Consider the following 17,952-nt stretch of genomic DNA (forward strand, 5'->3'; position numbering starts at 1 on the left):
AGAATTCAGCCCTCAGCTGAATTCCCTGGAGACCAGGGGTGTGAAACTGACCAGAGGCTTCCCTTCTTTACCTGTAAACATGGCAGCTGGCACAAATTCTCTGGTAGAGCCAGCCGTGAACTCAGGGCTCCTGGAGCTGTTGGCAAGTGCTGCCCCCTGGGACCGCGGACGTAAACGTGCTCAGGAGGGCAGGCAGGTTCCTCTGTCTTCGAGAATCTCCAGACTAGAGGACTGGCCCACCAGCATTTACCTGATTTTCCTTCATTCAAAGAAATGGTAAACAAAACAAACAAAAGACAAAAAACAAAGCCTCCCCCATTATTTCATTTGCAACTTTGTGTTTCTGTTGGTTCCTATTTGCCAGGTGTCATCCTTCAAAATAGGTAGAGAGAGCTAGAGCTAACGCTCAGGGGGCAAAATGGTTGCATAAGGCCCAGAATTACATAAACCCACACACCTGCAATCTCGGAACTCCGTGGCAGAGGCAGGGGAAACGGAAGTTCAAGGTCATTCTGGGTTCCATACTAAGTCAGAGGGCAGCCTGGGTTACCTGAGACCCTATCTTTAAAAAAAGTCTAGAAACCAAGGTTCTTAACTTATAGAGGTGTCTTTAAAAAAATTACCTAGGAGCCAGAGAGATGGTTCAACAGGTACATGATACCCCTGAATGATGGAAGGAGACAACTGACCTCCCAAAGTTGCTCTCTGAATTCTACTCAATAACAATATGGAATGTGTGTGTGTGCACACACGTGCACTCATGCACACCAGCAGGTATGTGCACGCGCGTGCACACACACAAACACACGCATGCACGCACAGAGTAAACAAAAATTGCAAAAAGTTAGATACTATTAAGTATTAGCTTTGATAATGTTTGATGAGTAACTTAGATATTAATTCCTGATACACGTAGTCACACGCAACTTTTAGAAAAATATGTCTGTACAGTTCATACTCTCCTACAAAAGACTATTTAAAAGTCTTTAAACATTAGCTAAATCAGGCAGCCTATGCCTGTAGTCTGAGCACTCAAGAGACTAAGAAAAAGGGTTCCTACAGATTGGAGGCTACCTCAGACTGAGTGCCAGGCCAGCCAGAGCTGCAATGTGAGACCCTAAATAAATAACTGAAACCTGTCCATATAAATAAACACTTTTATGTATATTGTTTAATGTGTACATGGGATGCAGACAGCATAACAAAATGTTCTATTATGTAGACAAGTATTTTTAATTTTCAGTAATATACATGAGTTTATGGTAGTGAACATAGATCAGATGTTTAAGATTTTACATATGTATATATTTGTAAAGATATGTGTGTGTGTACATGTGTACATGTGTGTGTAAAGCATACAGTCTGCAAATTGTTTTAAATGGTTTCCTTCCTCGGTCATAACAAGTGGATGTGTGAGGGCTATACTGCTCTGAAGACCTGCAGGGTGTGACCAAGCCCAGTCCTAAGCTCATGCTAAATGTGTTCAGCTTGCCTTTTCTGTTCTCTCCAACTCTCTGAATAGCCTTGTTTGGAGGGGACAGCTAAAGTTTGAATTGAGGCTGGGGAAAAAAAATAGGAGCCCTGGATCAAAATCCTGCCTGTCCAAAATGAGTCTCTAATCCCAGAAGTAGGGCTCCCAACTTAAAGCTGGTGTGTGTTGTCAAGATTCCTCCCAGTGTGTGAGATGAGCCTCACTCCTGGGTACAGAGCGCTCCGCAGATGACAGCTGCAGAGAATCATGGCGATGCAGCAGCTGCTAGGCGGCGAGGCTCCAGTAGATGGCCCCACAACCATGCTTAAACGGAAGCACTAATTAGGCTCAGTGAATTATTTTATAAAGAAGGGGGGAAAAAGATGAAGTTGAAAGGGGAATATGTAGGGGTAATTGGGTAATTGGGGGGATTTAGGAGAAGAAAATAGCAGGTGTCCATCATCGTATTTCATTCTATGCTTATATGAAATTCTAATTGTTTAAAAATAGGAACGGAGTGTTTGAGACCAGGCAGACTGCTTGTGTGTTCCTTCTGCCCTCGCTAACAGAGTAGCAGCTCTATAATGTCTAATGATACGAAATCTAAAAGTGTAAACTAACTAAAATATGAGAAAACTTAAAACTCAATCTAACATGAGTGAGGATGGATCTATAAAATCTCTCTCTTTCTGTCTCTGTCTCTTTCTCTCTGCCTCTCTCTCCCCCTCTCTCACGTTCTCTTTCTCTGTCACTCCTCTGTCTCTCTCTCCTCACTGTCTTACCCTTGTCCTCACTCTCTCATTCTGTCTCTTCCTCCTTCTCCTCCTCCCTCCTCAGGAAGCAGCAGCCAGGTTGAGCCCCCCCCCCTTTCTTCCCACAGTTTTAGAAGCACCTTCTAGGATTTCAGTAGTGTTACTACATCTCTTGAGTAGATGTCTTCCCTTCCTTCTGTCCCTCATTTTTGCTGATGACTTTGCCCAGCATTGTTGAGGGGGATCTCATCAGATTTGAATGGCCTTACCTTACCATCACCAAATCTGCCCTAGAGTTAGAAAGCATCTTTTATGATGAACCTGTTAAAAATGGAGGTGTGTCCTGTCATCTCCAGACCTTACCCCATCTCAGCTTTGGAAAACTGGGTCCTTGAAAGGTTAGTAAAGAAGACCCAAAGTGCCCATCCTCAGCAATTCTCCTTTGGCATCCCTGCAGTCCCCTTCAACCCAGCCGCAGACAGCAGCCTCCTGTGGCTTCCCCCTGTCCTGCCACCACAATCAGACTATTGTTGCTTCTCCAGGCAAAAATTTTTTGAACAGTTACCAGCACACTCACTTCTAAAAACTTATTTACACCCTACCCAGTCTAATCTGGCTTCAATACCATTCATCAACTAGTTCTTGTTGTGTTTAGTTTTGCTGTTTTGTTTTATCAATGTTAACCTGTCACCTGATTTAAGGGATACCTCATTTAATCTTGATAGCTTTCCCTGTACATGGCTAGCCCCTGCTTCTCAAACTCACCTCTTTCTTAGTCCTGTTTTACTGGAAGCAGTCTCAGGTCTGGAACCTCCCTGTCCCTCTATCCACTGCCCCTCACTGGCTCCTCCTTGGAAGCTGGCTATTTAAATGTTAGCATTTATCATGACTCCGTCTAGATTCATTCTTCTTTATTTATGTTACTGCTTCTTTTGTTTTTCAGAGAATTTCTCATTGACTTTATAGCTGGAACTGGCCTGAAACCTGTCATCCTCCTGTCTCAGTCTCCCAAGTGCTAAAACTCTTAAATTCCAGGACTGCATTAGTTAGTTAGTGAGCTCTTGTCATGAAGACAGAGACAGAGAGAAAGAGAGAGGAAGGAAGGAAGGAAGGAAGGAAGGAAAGAAGGAAGGAAGGAAGGAAGGAAAAGGAAGGAAGGGAAAGAGGAGGGAATGAAATATGGGAAGAAGGGAAAAGGAGTGTGAAAGAAAGAGAAAGGAAAAGGAAGAGAGAAACACATGATACTATTGTGTGCAAACTGCAGATCTGGTAAAGGACTTGTATACAGAATAACCAAGCAGCAAGCAGCTCGTTCGTTTTAAAAGGAGCAAAAGAACTAGATATTTCCCTAGTTCTAGATGTTGATCTGTCAAATAAACATATAACATTCACAGCATCCTTAAGGAAATTCAGACTAAAACCTCAATAGATGCTGTTACATACTAATTAGAGAGCTAAACTCTTTTGCTAATATCTTACTTCATCAATTTTTTCAAGAATAGCAATCACCTGGAGTTTTCACACATTGCTAGTGGAAATACAAAATGGGCCAGTCACTTTGGGAAACGGGGTATCAGTTCTTACAAATCTACCGTCTATCCCATCTTCTCACCCCTAGATACTTATTACAAGGAAACAGAAGTATGCTCAGCTATAGTAATCTACATGCAAGTGCTTACATCCTTGGTTCTCCAAAGATGATAAGCCCTTGACCAAGGAATGTGCAAACTGCCCTACAAGTCTACATGGGATGCTATTTGTCAAACAACAAATGTTTGACCCAGAGAAGTCTTTAACATTTTAAAATAGTTCACTCCTAACACAGATAATGTTTTCTCCTTCATAGCTCTTCCCCCATTTTATAATTAAAGTTTGTTTTGTTAATATTATATCCTCTGCTATGGAAATGCTTATACATGTACATATGTCCATGTATACATTTATACATATATATGTTGAGAGCAGAAACTGTTTTCTCTTTGTCGCCACAATACGTGATGCATAATTAGGACTAAATGAGCACGTTAAGTAGCTAAAAATTGATACACTTCTTGATTTGCTGTGATTCATTAGTTCTTGAAACATTACGATTCAGTGTGATCATCACTGAATGACCTCAGTGGGCAACACATACACACACACACACACACACACACACACACACGCTATAAAACCAACAAAAGAAATATGTAAGTACTCTTGCATTTAATGATCTCAGACCCTGAACCAGGTTGAGGGTACTGGAATGCCTGTCGCATTGCCTGGGGCAAGGTGAGGTGAGCAAGTCCCCAAACCCTGTGCACATGAACACACACAACACACCACGTGTGCACAAACACACACCAGCCACCCCGAAAGCCTTACCGCGCATCACCAACTGCTTGGCGCACAGGATGGAGCTTGGCGTGGTGCAGAAATGCAAAGCGGTGTGCCCACTCAGGGAGTAACAGTTGAGCTTGGCTCCACGGTCACAGAGGACTTTCACACATTCCAGGTTGGCCATTTCACAGGCCACATGCAGAGGGGTCTTCCCGTTGGGCCGGCAGTTGATGGTGGCATTGTGGTCCAGCAGTACCGTCAGACACTCCACGTGGCCAAACAAGACCGAGAGGTGGAGGCCGGTTGCCCAGGAAGACTTCAGCTTATAACTGGGCAGCCAATAGCCTGAAAAGGAAAGGAAAGGGAGTTTACTTTTGTCCCAGCGTCTCTCACCCTGTTCTGTGGGGATTTTTTGACGAGGTGTTTTATTTTGGTCACATCTATAAAACTGAAGGGAAAAATGGTCCAGGACTTTGCTACTGGCAGCTGACAAGACTCCCGTGCCTTGTTCTGGGACTGCCCTGGGTCAGGTTTTCTCCAGCTCTTCCCATGGAACTCTGCTGCTCCTGGTCTCTGGTCTTTTTTCTTTGGCTTCCTAGACCTCAGACGTGCTTTAGCTTAACACTGCAATGGGTGTGATTGCATTTTATTTTAAAGGCTACGCTACAAAGGTTTTTTTTTATTTCAAGTCATTTTAAGTTTGTATCATTCCAAAGTTATCAATTACAAGGTTATAAATTTTATTCATCTCCATTGTTCATCCTTGCACACACAGTTGTCCGTCAGTGTGGGATTTCATTGAATTTATTTTAATTTCTCACACCAATATTTTGCCTGCCTGTTGGTATGTCCAGTATCTATTTCTAAAGAAAAACTTGGGGCAAATCACACGTTTTTATCCAGTATTCTTTTAACTGATTACAAAAATAATGGCAAAGGGAGAAAATGACAAGTAAGAGAGTTTAACAAATTATAAATTCAGTGCTGGCACTAGAACAGCAACGTAAATTGTCTTTGAAGTTCCAAGCAGCCAAAACAAACAAGGAGCCCGGATGTGTCACACATATAACTGTGCCCAAATGAGGCACAAATTTGTCAAGAGAATGGTCCCAAAAACTAAGATCTTAGACTGATCATTTTCACTGCTTAAAATATTCTTCCTCCTTTCTTCTGATGCAGCTTTTGGAAAGAGGGTCTCACTGTGTAGCCCAGGTGGGCCTTGAACTCACAGCAATCCTCCTGCCTCAGCTTTTTAGCACTGGGACCATAGGCGTACTCCACCATGCCCAGTTCATTCCAACTTCTTGTTTTCAATATTCCTCAACAAACGACCTGCAATGACAGTTTCTCTAGTTGCTTAGAAAGGAGCTGGTTGTGGACCTGAAAACGAGAGTGTCCTTTGCCTGCTTTTTAGTGGCAAAGATGAGGTGCCATCAGGCTGCAACTGATTGCAAACCCATGCCTGCTCCCACCTGGGACAGAAAAACAAAAAACAACCATCCTGGAAGAAACAGCGGAGAGCTGGTGAAGAAAACACCACGTAAAACCAAAGAAACACAGGATGGGAAGACCATCCAACCCAGGCTTCTGTGATACAGATCTCTGTCTCTCTGTCTCTGTCTCTCTGTCTCTCTCTCTCTCTCACACACACACACACACACACACACACACACACACACACTCACAAAGGAAGATGCTCCCAGTGCATGTGAAACATGCCACGTTGCTGGTGTGGAAATGTATTTGTTTGTTTATGGTGCTTATGGTGTTTCTTTTTCCTCAGTTCCCAGCAGCACCAATGGAATTTTCCTTGCTTACTTATTACACGGACCAGTCAGTCATCCTGGGCTTTAGAAAAGTCAGGTTCATTTGTGTCTCCTATACTCTTAACTGTTACCTGGGGAATCAGACACACAGATCATCAGACCTGGAATTTCAGCAAGCCCAAAGTGGAACTGTTTCTAAAAATCCACATTTGCATTGCATCTGTGTATTTGGGGGACAAGAAAGCACCTAGAGGGACAGATGGGACTGTGGGCTCAGGCTCTGCTACCTCTGCCTTTACTCAGTGCTTTATAACTTGGGTGGGAAAGTTGGAGATGGTGTTGAGAGAGTCTGGATAGCTCAGCCTATAGCAAAATGGGAAAGCCAGCTGAGCTGAGCAGAGAAAAGAACAGTCCCTAGCCAGGAGTCGACCCTTAAAACCGTGCTGCAGCCCAGGCTCTCTAGCAAGACTGAAAATACGTACACTTATCCTTATGGAGCAACAGATATGAGGTCGTGTGAGCTTCCGAAACTGAAGACGATGTGTGCCAATTCATGTTCTGTTATTAATGTTGATGTGTCAAAAGATCAGAATTCGCTCATGCACACACACACACACACACACACACACACACACACACACACACACCAAGGGTCCCAGAATGCCAGAAGGAAGTGAAGTGAACTCACTGTGTACACTAGCCTTCTCTCTCACAGCACACTCTTCCCGGGGCATCCAATCCTAGAATGTGATTTACTCTTAATGTTTACCTTTGGGCTGTACTGCTCTGTGCACTTCTGCAGAGGCCAGCTGCCACTGAACTGTGTGCTCACACTGCCCAAGGGGAAGGCTAGAGAGAGGAAGGCAAAGCTCTTGGGGGGTAGGGGAGGTGTAAAGAAGGTGCAGCCTCCCTCTGGGGAGAGCCACTCATACCCCCATGGATGCAAGCTGCAGACAAGGGTACCTGTCCAGGAAAGCCTGGCTTCAGCCAAGGGTTCCCTTGAAAAGAGGCTGAGACGAGAACACGAGTCCCTACCCACAAACCCCACTCAGAAGCCCCGGCACAGGCCATCCACACGGGGATCTGCAGCATTCGCCCTCATTGCCGCCCGCCCTTCCTCGCACCACCCTATGTGATCTGCTTGTGCGGCTTATCGTAATTGTATCACATGCTATGTGCTTGCAGGGCGCTTAGAGCCCTGGCAGAGCCTCCATGAAGAATACTTAGTGAGGACAAAGACAGAACAGTGGAACGCATCCAAGTTCACGAAACCACTAGTAGTGGAAGCCAAACTCTCTAAGTTCCTTGTTAGACACATTGGCTCCATAGCTCAGGTGTAGCACGTGGCGGTGTCATAAACATGGCGAGTGTCCTTTGACAGGCTGATGTGTGCCAAGAGCAGGAGACTTAGGTGAGGGAAAAAATGTGAGTTTTTTTGTAGATACCATGGAGCCTTCTTTCAGCCATAGAAGAGAACATTAAGCTATATTTTTTTTTTGCAGAAGATGATACAACTGGAAATGATCTCAGTAAAGCAGTCTCAGAAATGAAATGCTTGTCTCCCATTTGTGCTCCCTAGGTAGTGTGCGTGCATGCGTGTGTGTGTGTGTGTGTGTGTGTGTGTGTGTGTGTGTGTACAGACTAAATGAGGTAGAAATAAATTTGTTCAGGGGAACAAAAGAGATTAATGTGGATAGAAAAAGGAGGGGGGAAGATAGAATGGATGGGGAAAGAGGAGATTATGTTTAACATTATCATATATACCTGTAAGGCAGAAAACTTTAAAAGTAACAAAAAAACATTTCTAACTATCAAACTTCAATCCCTCCCCCCTCAAAAGAAAAATCTGTCAGAAGTTGCCTCTGATCTTCAGTTCCCCCTGACACATCTAAAAATTCTAAAGAAATTTTAGAAGTTTCACCCTTACCCCTCCCCCCAAAAATGTTCTGAACGAACCCTCGTGTGCACACGTCTGAGTGTTTCGTTTAAACATGAAGCTGAAGTCATAGGTCTGCAAGGCTAGACAGAAAGCCCCCTCACTCACTTGGCGAGGAGGGAAGGGTTACAGCCTACTTTTGGAAAAGGGCGTTGGTTCGGCTCCAGTGCTTGGAGAGGACACACATCTCTGGTTAAACTAAAGCTAAGCCCAGGCTCCGCAACAGTTATCAGCGCTAATGTTATCAAAGGAAAACCAGCCCCATGCTGGAGAAGCTTCTGGCTGCCGCCAAAGCTCGCACACGCTGCTGCGCAGGGATTAGCAGACATTTGCTTTGACCAAGTCCACGTATTTACACAGCCCTGAAAGATTTTAGACCCAAGCGCAATTCTAGACTACTGTTTTAATAGCTAATATTCTCAGGATAACTCTCAGAGGCTCCCTAGATAATGGGAGAGGGAAGCAAGCTTGCAATACACAGTTTTTAAGAGATTTAAAACTGAATACAAAGTTTTCAAGTTTCTAGCAGTTAGGAGAGAGGAAGCCCCCTGGGCCGGTATAGTAGGAATACAGGAAGGTAACTTTCTAAATCCAGGAGAAAGCAGGTGAGAAAGAGATCATTTGTTCAGAATAAAAAGTTTTCATAACTTTGGACGTCAGCTGCTACTTAACAAAGTAGACAGAGTACTTACTTGCCAGAAACTTTCCAAGTGAAAACAAATTCATTGGTTATTTTAATTAAAAATATGACTACCATGCAAGAGACCAGAGGAGGCTGTGAGCCATAAACGAAATACCTAAAGTGCATTACAGTGATTAATAAAGAGTGTTCATTAACCTTGCTGACTAGGGAGTTTCACACCAGAGATACTGATTTGATATTCTGCCTGTCTCGGTAGGGAGCCAAAACATACATTTGCAGAAAAAACCAAGTGTGTAGCTGGGATATGCTTTAAAAACAGCCTTGAAAGACACTGCCCATGGTTCCAGTACAGAGGCTAACAGTGGGAACCAGAGTGACAGACAGAGAGCCTTAGAGATTTCTCCTTAATTTCCCTTTTACCCTAAAGAGTTCCTACTTGTCTCAGAATAAACTATGTCACATGGTACCTTAACTTTTCAACTGGTAGTCATGTCTAATAGTTAAAAATTCACTTGTGTATTCACGATTTCTTTGTGCCATTGTATTTTAAAGGGATTATCTGGGGCTTTCAAGATGGCCAAGGTGGGGCTTGCCGCCAAGCCTGAGCACCTGAGTTTGAACCTTGTGACTCAGGTGGTAGAAGGAGAGAACCACCAAGTGTCTCCTGATCTCCACACTATGTCGTGGCTCACTTGCATGCAGTAAATCAACGCTTAAAAACAAAGTGATTGTTCAGTAGACGATAGTTTGGTTTTCCACACGTTTAAAACCACCCAGCTCTGCCTGCCGTTCCCTGAGACTTGTCTCAAATGCAGGCCAGGGCATTTTGATGGTTAGCTTTACAAAGTGAGACAAGAGGGGCTTTTTAAGTGAACAAGTCGGGATTTTATCTGAAGATTTCATGATAAAGCTAGGAACGGGGCGTAAGGAGATCTGAATTGAAGAATGGATGTTAAGCCCAGGTAACCTTCCTCCCCTGGCACAAACTGAGATTTACAGTGGAGACTGGTTTAAATGTGGCCTTCAGCGCTGGAGATTTTTCAAGGAGAAGGACCCAGAACCGCAAGAAGGAAAGAACTCTCTGGTCTAGTACCGCCCCTCACCCCTCCTCACAAAATTCACAGTCTTCTAGGGGTCATCTTTTACTGACTGCACTTAAAGCATGTTAGATTAGAGTCAAGGGGTATTTACAGTCTAAGTTCATGTCTTTGCTAGTGGAGTTCTGAGTTACCCTTCCTGCTCTCAAGCGCTGATCTTGACGTTAGACGGGACATGCTGTGTTTTAGGAACAAATTCAACCACTTTTTGAAATCCTGTGGAAAAGGATGTAGTGTGTTTCAGAGGAAACTAAAATTACCTAAGGGTTGATTGCAGACCAGCTAACCCCCCTGAGGATAATCTACAGACCAGCTAAGCCCTCAGAGGATAATCGACTGTTGACTATAGATCATATTCTCTGCTGTGTAAGAAAGTTTCCAGGTGGCCATATCATTGCCTGTATTACACGCTGTTTCTTTTATCACCTGAAGAATGCCTAAGCAGGAGATACCCATTCTTCGAGAGTAAACAACTGTGTTCCCTTTCTGCGGGTGATGGAGCTTCTCCCTTTCTTTTGTAAATGTGAATCAAACTGCACAGGAGTGTCATGTGGATTTTTCTTGTTTAGGAGTACAGCCTTTCTGTGTAGTTAAAACAGAAAAACAAACAAAAATCAAAGTGTAACACATCCCAAAAGTCTGCTTTTACTTAATAAAAAAACAAGTATCAGAAACAGTAATCCAGCCACAGGTCCTTCAAAACCACACAGAGGTGGTTCCCGTCTTTTAGACAAACCCCAGAAGGAGCTTACTGACTAATTAGCTACCCAGTTGTAAACTGCTCGGTCCCACACTGTTCTGAGAATTCCTTTGTGAGGTAAGACATTGATATCACCACTTAGATCTACTTTACTGGGCCAGAAACTGGGGTTCTACTTATGGCTTCCATACCTACACTTAAGGGTGAAAGGGCTGCTATTAAGCCTGCAGGCACCTAAAATAAGTTTCAAGTAACTTTTAAGAAAGTGGGAATTTTACCTTAGGCTTACGACTGACTGAAGGCAGAGTCTTACATATTCAAGGTGAACACAGTAAAGTTATTTCTAAACACACTGTGTGCACAACGCGCACACTGCTTTCTTGGACAGCCCTGAAGCTTCAAACCCAAGTCCTGTTATTTCCCAACAGACACGGGCACAAGACTGGGCTCTTTCTTTTGGAGACAGTTTAAATTTCTACCCCTGATTCAAAGTCACATCCCATACCCTGAATGTTAGGAAGGAAAACAGTCATCAGCATAAATAAAACGTTAACTCCGTGGGGGCCACAGGAATTAGCTCACTTTGACAAGAAGAATTTGAAACAGTTTCTTCTCCTGTGGGGGTTATGACACCAGGCTTGCCAAGAACACACACCTCTAAGTTCTCTTTCCCTGAACTTCTGAGCCCTGTGCTGTCTGCAGGGTTTACGTACTTTGGAAATAAGCAAAGGTGAGCTTTGCAGCTCACTGTTTAGTTGGTTACCCCCTGGCTTGAGTGTGAGTCCTATTGTATGTAGGACACACAGGAGTGTGTTGATTTTAATCTCTATAAAATATACTTAGCATCCAGATAACATCATTAAATAAAGTCACAAGGTGCAAGCCATCTAATTATGTAGCTTATAATTTTTTCCTTCAACAGAATCCTTCCAACTTTATAAAAACAAAAATTAGACACCTTCATTTTCAGGCAAAACAGCAATGACAATTTATCAAAAAGCACAAAACAAAAATACAGCAGCTGGCCTCAACCATGTTATGCGTCCTCCAGAACTGGAGAGAATTAGATAAAAATAAATGCACCTAGCATTTGTATCTGGAAATCAGTGACACTAATCACTTTGTAGGACTAGAAAACAGGACTATATATGAGCATAAACAACTATCCCTTCCTCTGTTCCCAAGAATTCCCTACCTATTTTCTTTAGACAGAAATGAGGGTGAACAGAGTAATTCCTTGCAATATGCATACCAGATGGCCTAACTACTTAAGTTTTCCCATTGACGAGTTGATTTGAGAAATCAGAACGAATGTGCTAATCTATTTCTGATTTATTAAGCAGGAATTCCAGAAAGAAAAAACAAAACCTTAATGAAAATTTTTCTGTTCTAATTTTTGTTTTCCAATTTTTTTTTACAAAGCAGAGATTTTGAATTAAACCCTTCAGATTTTTTGTTCTACTATTGTAGTCCAGCAGAAAAGAATAATAAAAGTTAACTTTGTGGTATTTTGACTTCAGCTTTTGTTCCTGCACTGAAACACATCAAAATTATGCAGATCATGAAGGTTCCTATGGCACAGCTTTCTCCATTCATTAACTCTCTAAGTGGAAAAGAAAGTCCTCTTTTTCATCCACACAGGCATAGAGATGCTATATCTATAAGTGGCTGTTAGCAAATGCTCAGCAGCCTGACCCCCAACAGCCACGCTGTCACACGGAGGTCTCAGCAGTCTTTAACGAGAGTCAGAGACATTTTCTTTATTCTATACCACCACGGACACAAGAGAAGTCCTAAACACACCGTGCATGACAAATACAACTACCCAGGATCCCAAATTCCAGGCACAAGAATGGAAAATAGCAGTAAACAGAAATGTGCATAAACAGAACTGTGTGTATAATATGTAAACCAGCCCAAATGCATTCTAGTTTTAAAAGGAAGGAAAGATAAAAATTAGAAACGATTTCTAAACAGACACTAACAATAAGAACAACTGCTTTGAAGACAAAAACTGACCTACTGACTTAAAGATCGTTTTATAACAATTTCACAATCACACCTCTACAATTTTTACCTTGTTTGTAGGATGCCAAAATCATGTTCTCATCTTCAACTTCAAATACTGTGTCCACATCTATTTGCCTCTGGGTTAAAATAGCCTCCAGTTTTTCGAAGTCATTTGACTTTAAAGCCTCCAGAAAATTTTTCTTAACTAACTTGGTAGGTCCAGGTTTGCTGATAGGGGCAATGATGCTGTCCATCCTCTGTGCCATGAGGAAGCCGAGCAGTGATTTATCAGGAGAGCAGCACCCAGCACACAGGCAAAGCTGGAGAGTCCACAAACTGCCGGCTAATTTTATCCCAAAGTTATGCTGATCCGTTCTATTTATATAGGGATCATTTCAAACTTCAAAATATCCTCCCAGGCTGTCACTGAGTTTTCAGGTCGTTTAAACTGCAGATACGTAAGCAGGTCCCTTCCGCAGTGCGTGGTGTCGATATGAGGGAAAGCTCCTGTGACACATTTCCGAGCATGAGATGTCACAATTATTTCTTATAAGACCAAAGTGAAAGTGTAAGATTTAAAAAGCTCTTAATGCTCTTTATGCTTTCTCCTCAACAAAAACATCTGGTGCCTGGCTGGAGCTCTGTTGTCTTATTGTAACTAATAGCCAAAAATGAGAATTTGTTTCAGTTGTTGATACACGTGCTACTGAAAAACCTTTAATGATTTTGTGAAATGAGCCTGTAAAACCGAGCCTAATTATGCACATCTAAAAACAAACAGAAGGTTTGCCAGTAACCTAGACTTGAAAATTTTTCAATATTGTGAAAAGGCAGGGTGGGCTGGTGGGGGGGGAAGGGGGCAACATTTTAGGGGAAAAAAAAAGAACCTGAAGAAACAAAACAAATAAATGCAACAAGTAAATGGACTTTGTTGAATAGTGATTTTTATTTCTCAAATTATTTAGGAAAAGCTGTGTTTGTTTAGACAAATTACAAATACAAAGACAGACCTGCTATTACTTTTTAAGAGGAGGTTATTGATTTGAAAGTGTGTGAGTCAGGTTTTCAGGTTGTGTGAAAGAATACTATTTGTCCTCAAATAATGCAATGCATAATCAATTGGCACCCTGTCTAACACACCCTCTTTTGTTTGTTCTTCGTGTGAGTGTGTGTGTGTGTGTGTGTGTGTGTGTGTGTGTGTGTGTGTGTGTGTATTGCTGGGGGTCAAACCCAGGGTCTCACACAGCCTGTTTTACTACTGAGCTGACAAACAACCAATACCTCTAAAACTTTTGTTTTAAAATACTTCGGACATATAAATAAGAGAGAACGAGAGGCAAGAGGCGCAGAGACAGAAAGAACACAGGAATCAAATGTGGGCAAAGTTAAGAAGCTGGGAAATTTAATGAATGATTGTAGCTCCTCTGTGTTAGTTTTGCAACACAACAAGTTGGAGAGAAAAATACTCACTTTGATTTACTTCTCATCATTAAAATTAGAGAATAGCAAGTGCTAACGAGAATACAAATTGCTCATAATTTACATATTGTGCATAGGTTCAGAAAAATCACTGCGGAATAATTAGCGATGTGAATTTTTTTTTACATTTTTGAATGGTACACAAACATGATTGCAAATCGGCATTACCTTTTCACTAGATATGCTCATGTGTAACACAAATACACAAAACTGGCGGGTCCTGAGCACATAGCTTATCAAATCATAATGCTTTGTATATTCAATACCCAGGCACAGCACAGAGCAGTCCAAGCCCACCAGAAATCCCCATCACACATTCTTAGTCAAACACTCACCCACTAATACCCATTACCATGACTTCTAATGCGGTCCTTTAGTTCTACACATCTTTTTACTTTTATTTGAATTTTTAAGAGTTTATTAATTAGAGCTTTTTGCTGCATGTTTTAAAGCGATGACAGCAGCAAAAGTGTCTGTTTGGGAGCAAGAGCTGTGGGACAGTGAGACACGGAAGTGCTTGTCCAGCCCGGGGTTTAGTCCCCAGTGGACCCTCAACGTGACTCTCTGGTTTTGCTGAGCTTGTGTTTAGACTCTTATGGGAGAACTGCCTGAACTTGCATTTCTTCAGCCAAAGCCTACTGAGTACTTACTGTATGATCTTCACTTACCCAGTGCACTGGAACTATAGTAATGAAAAAACAACAACAACAACAACAACAACAAAAACAATCTCCGTAGAAGTAGACTTTTGTGTGTTAGTGGCTTAGGTGGTGTTCTGATACTCCTGCTTCTCCATTGCCTGTCCAATGGATTTTTTTCACAAAATTGTAAACTTTTTACATTGTATACAGAATATCTGGTTTGTGACAATTAAATTGATCTGAAATCCTCTCACCAATATGCCCCATTTTACTTGGCAATAAAGTAAAGGGCAATTTTATTCCAAAGAACTATATTTAATCTGACCCAAATATGTAGCAGTAGTCATTACCCTAGGAATTAACTATATCTATATCTTTGAGAATTCTGATTTTCCCTGTAAAGGGACTTCCAGGAAGAAGTGATACAATATTTAAATTATACAGAAACAGTATTTAAAACACTAATATTTAACAACAAGTGTAGAAGACACTAAGCCATAAATTACCAGCATGACTAGACCCATGTGTAGCTGGAGGATAAAGGGGCCCTGAATGGATTCGTTGTCTCCTGGACCCTCATCCCTGAACCCAATGCAGAGTGGCAGAGTGGGTGCCGTTAACTAGGTCTTATTTGGCTTCATTCACATTCCAGCTCTACTGGTCATAGAGTATGTGGATCCAACCATTTGCCTCTAGCTATGAGGTCTTCATCCTTGGTAGATGGCTACTTTAGCACAACCAATTGAGAAGTTGTGTGGCTTTTTCCCAGAAACAGCATCGCTCCTGTGACCCTTCACCCCTAGCCCATATGCAGGGCCATGAAGAGCAAGGCTAGCACACTGAGGAATGTGAGCAGCCATGAGAGCACAGGGTCATTAACCCCGGGATCAACTGCTATCTCTGGTCAGAATCCAGCAAGACTCCAGCCTTCCTGGCTAGAAAAGGCCAATCTCAGACTGTTAATTCCTCTGTAACTTCTGCTTTTTCTCTCTGGGTTAACTAGCCCATTGATCTCCTTTCAAAGATAGAGGGATTATCACTACAATTGTGGAAGAATTGCTATCATTTGGTGTCTCCCCCCAACCCTAGTCCTTGTTTTGCTTTTAAGAGAAGTTTCAAGTTCCTTTGGTAAAATAACTCAAAGCAGTTGTCCTATCGTTGCTTCTAGTGCTGTGGCCACTGTCGTTGTGTACACAGACTCATGCATGGGAGGGCAATGTACTCACCTGAGCTATACACCGCCCACCCTCCAAACCCTCATTTTCTTAATACCCAATTTCTACGACTTTTGTCTTTCTCAAAGTCCAGTCTCAGAGCTGCAAAAAGTAAATGGATCTTTGTGAAATATTTTGAGAAAGCCACGTTTCATGGAGAAACACACAAAATTAGGAAGTTATTTTTCTACCATTCTGATAAAAGCAAATTATTGACTGGTTTATCCACAAAATTCAGAAATCATTTGATTTTTTAAAAAAAGAGAAGTTTAATTAAATCACTCACCAAAGTCATTGTCATGTGTCTGGAATATTGTGACTGATGAAAAAGAGAATATCCAACCTGAGACCCGCTGTCATCATCTAGACTTAGCTTCAAACAACTGTCCATCTCTTAGGCCACAGGAGACCACACCATCTAGTCCAGCTTATCAGGAAGCCCCTTTCTTTGGCTCTTAAAATGAAAACTCCATCTTGGACAATCTGGTTTTTTGTTTGTTTGTTTGGTTGGTTGGTTTTTTTGTTTGTTTTGCTTTTTTTGTTTGTTTGTTTGTTTTAGTGTTTTATGACATGGCCCAGACAGTGTCCTCTGGTCTTGATGGTAGGACCCTAACGCATCAATGACGTTGAAGCACGTGGACCCAAGACCGCCTTGCACTCCCTGGGGTCCCAAGGCAGCAGACACAAAGCCCTAGGAATCTTCTCCATGCAACACAAGCTACCTACTGTGTGCCACCTTTGGAACACAAGTGGCTCCTTGGTTTATTATGGCATTTAAAAACATGGACTTCACACCACTGGACTACAACTGTTCATGCAACGATGGGAAAGAAATACGAAGCGGGTCGTCTAAGACACACTTTCAGAAACTAGGATTTCCATGAAAACAGAATCCCCTGGGCCTCTCTGACTTTGCAGCAGATGAACCAGGGTGCCCTTGCTATAGGCTCACTGCTCCGCATTCAGAGATTGCCTGATAATCCCACTCTTACCTGTCATACTTAAGGTGCTGTGTAAAATCTCAGGACACACTGAGTTGGTGTGTTTGCCATTGTTTCACATAGTTTTCGTGTTAAAACATGTGCAGAGATGCCTTTAGCTGTAGGTTTACTTAGATTAATAGGTAACACCAACAAGCTCAGGGGAAAATCAACAGCTGCATCTGGGTTTCAGCAGAGATCAGATCCAAAGTTTTCTGTGTCAACAGGCAAGTGGTTTAGTACTGTTATTGAAATTATTGTCATTATTTACAATGCAGACATCAGGTAAACTAAGAACCAGAAGTTGCATGAAACTCTGCAAGGACAGATGGCAAAGAGATTGCAAGTTGGTCCTTTTTTTTTCTACCTAACAAATAGTCCCCAAAATGTGTTGACTTAACACAACCTTGTAATCATTTATAATCTCTCACAGGTCAGGGCTCAATGGAAAGGTTTGGATCTGTGATGTTTGGGACCTCAGGTGACTTGGAGGCCAGAGGTTATCTGATGGCCTTTCAAACTGCCTTGGTCAGTTAACAAACAAGTTAGTGCTGACGATGTGGTTTCTGTCCACAGAGTCTCTCCAGGAGCCTGTTTGCATATTCTCCCAACACGTGGTTGGCTTCCCCAAGAATGAAGGAAAAAGGAAGTGGCAGAGTGAGCCTTGCTGGCTACTTAGGGGCAGAGCTTTCTGGGCTAAAGCAACAGGTTCTGAGCCTTCAGGTTCTGAGCCTTTAAGATCTGAACAAGAGGATACAAGGGGGCCCCTCAGTCACAGGTCTCCATTTCCACAGAGACATCTCTTTACAGTACTGTTTGGGAATGGGACTGACTTCCTTTCTTCTGTTTCTTGAACTCAAGCTCAGTTCTGTCCAGGCTGCCTGAACCAACATCTCAAGGTTACTGCATCTCAGACTTTATACACACCAGCTTCTCTAATATAG

At 42.4% G+C, this 17,952-nt stretch overlaps 1 protein-coding gene across 1 annotated transcript in view; it reads right to left on the reverse strand.

Moving 5' to 3' along the window:
* Asb4 (ankyrin repeat and SOCS box containing 4) overlaps window positions 1–13,211 on the reverse strand; it is a 37,725-nt gene extending 24,514 nt beyond the window's left edge. Inside the window, exons 1-2 of the mRNA XM_005082914.4 lie at window positions 12,762–13,211; window positions 4,588–4,887 (exon numbers count right to left, since the gene is read on the reverse strand). Coding sequence (XP_005082971.3) covers window positions 4,588–4,887; window positions 12,762–12,960 — 499 coding nt within the window. The 5' untranslated portion in view covers window positions 12,961–13,211. The remainder of the gene's footprint in view (window positions 1–4,587; window positions 4,888–12,761) is intronic.
* Window positions 13,212–17,952: the final 4,741 nt, after the last annotated feature.

This window comes from Mesocricetus auratus, unplaced genomic scaffold (genome assembly GCF_017639785.1).
Source record: "Mesocricetus auratus isolate SY011 unplaced genomic scaffold, BCM_Maur_2.0 Super-Scaffold_100019, whole genome shotgun sequence".
In the NCBI taxonomy this organism is placed as follows: domain Eukaryota; kingdom Metazoa; phylum Chordata; class Mammalia; order Rodentia; family Cricetidae; genus Mesocricetus; species Mesocricetus auratus.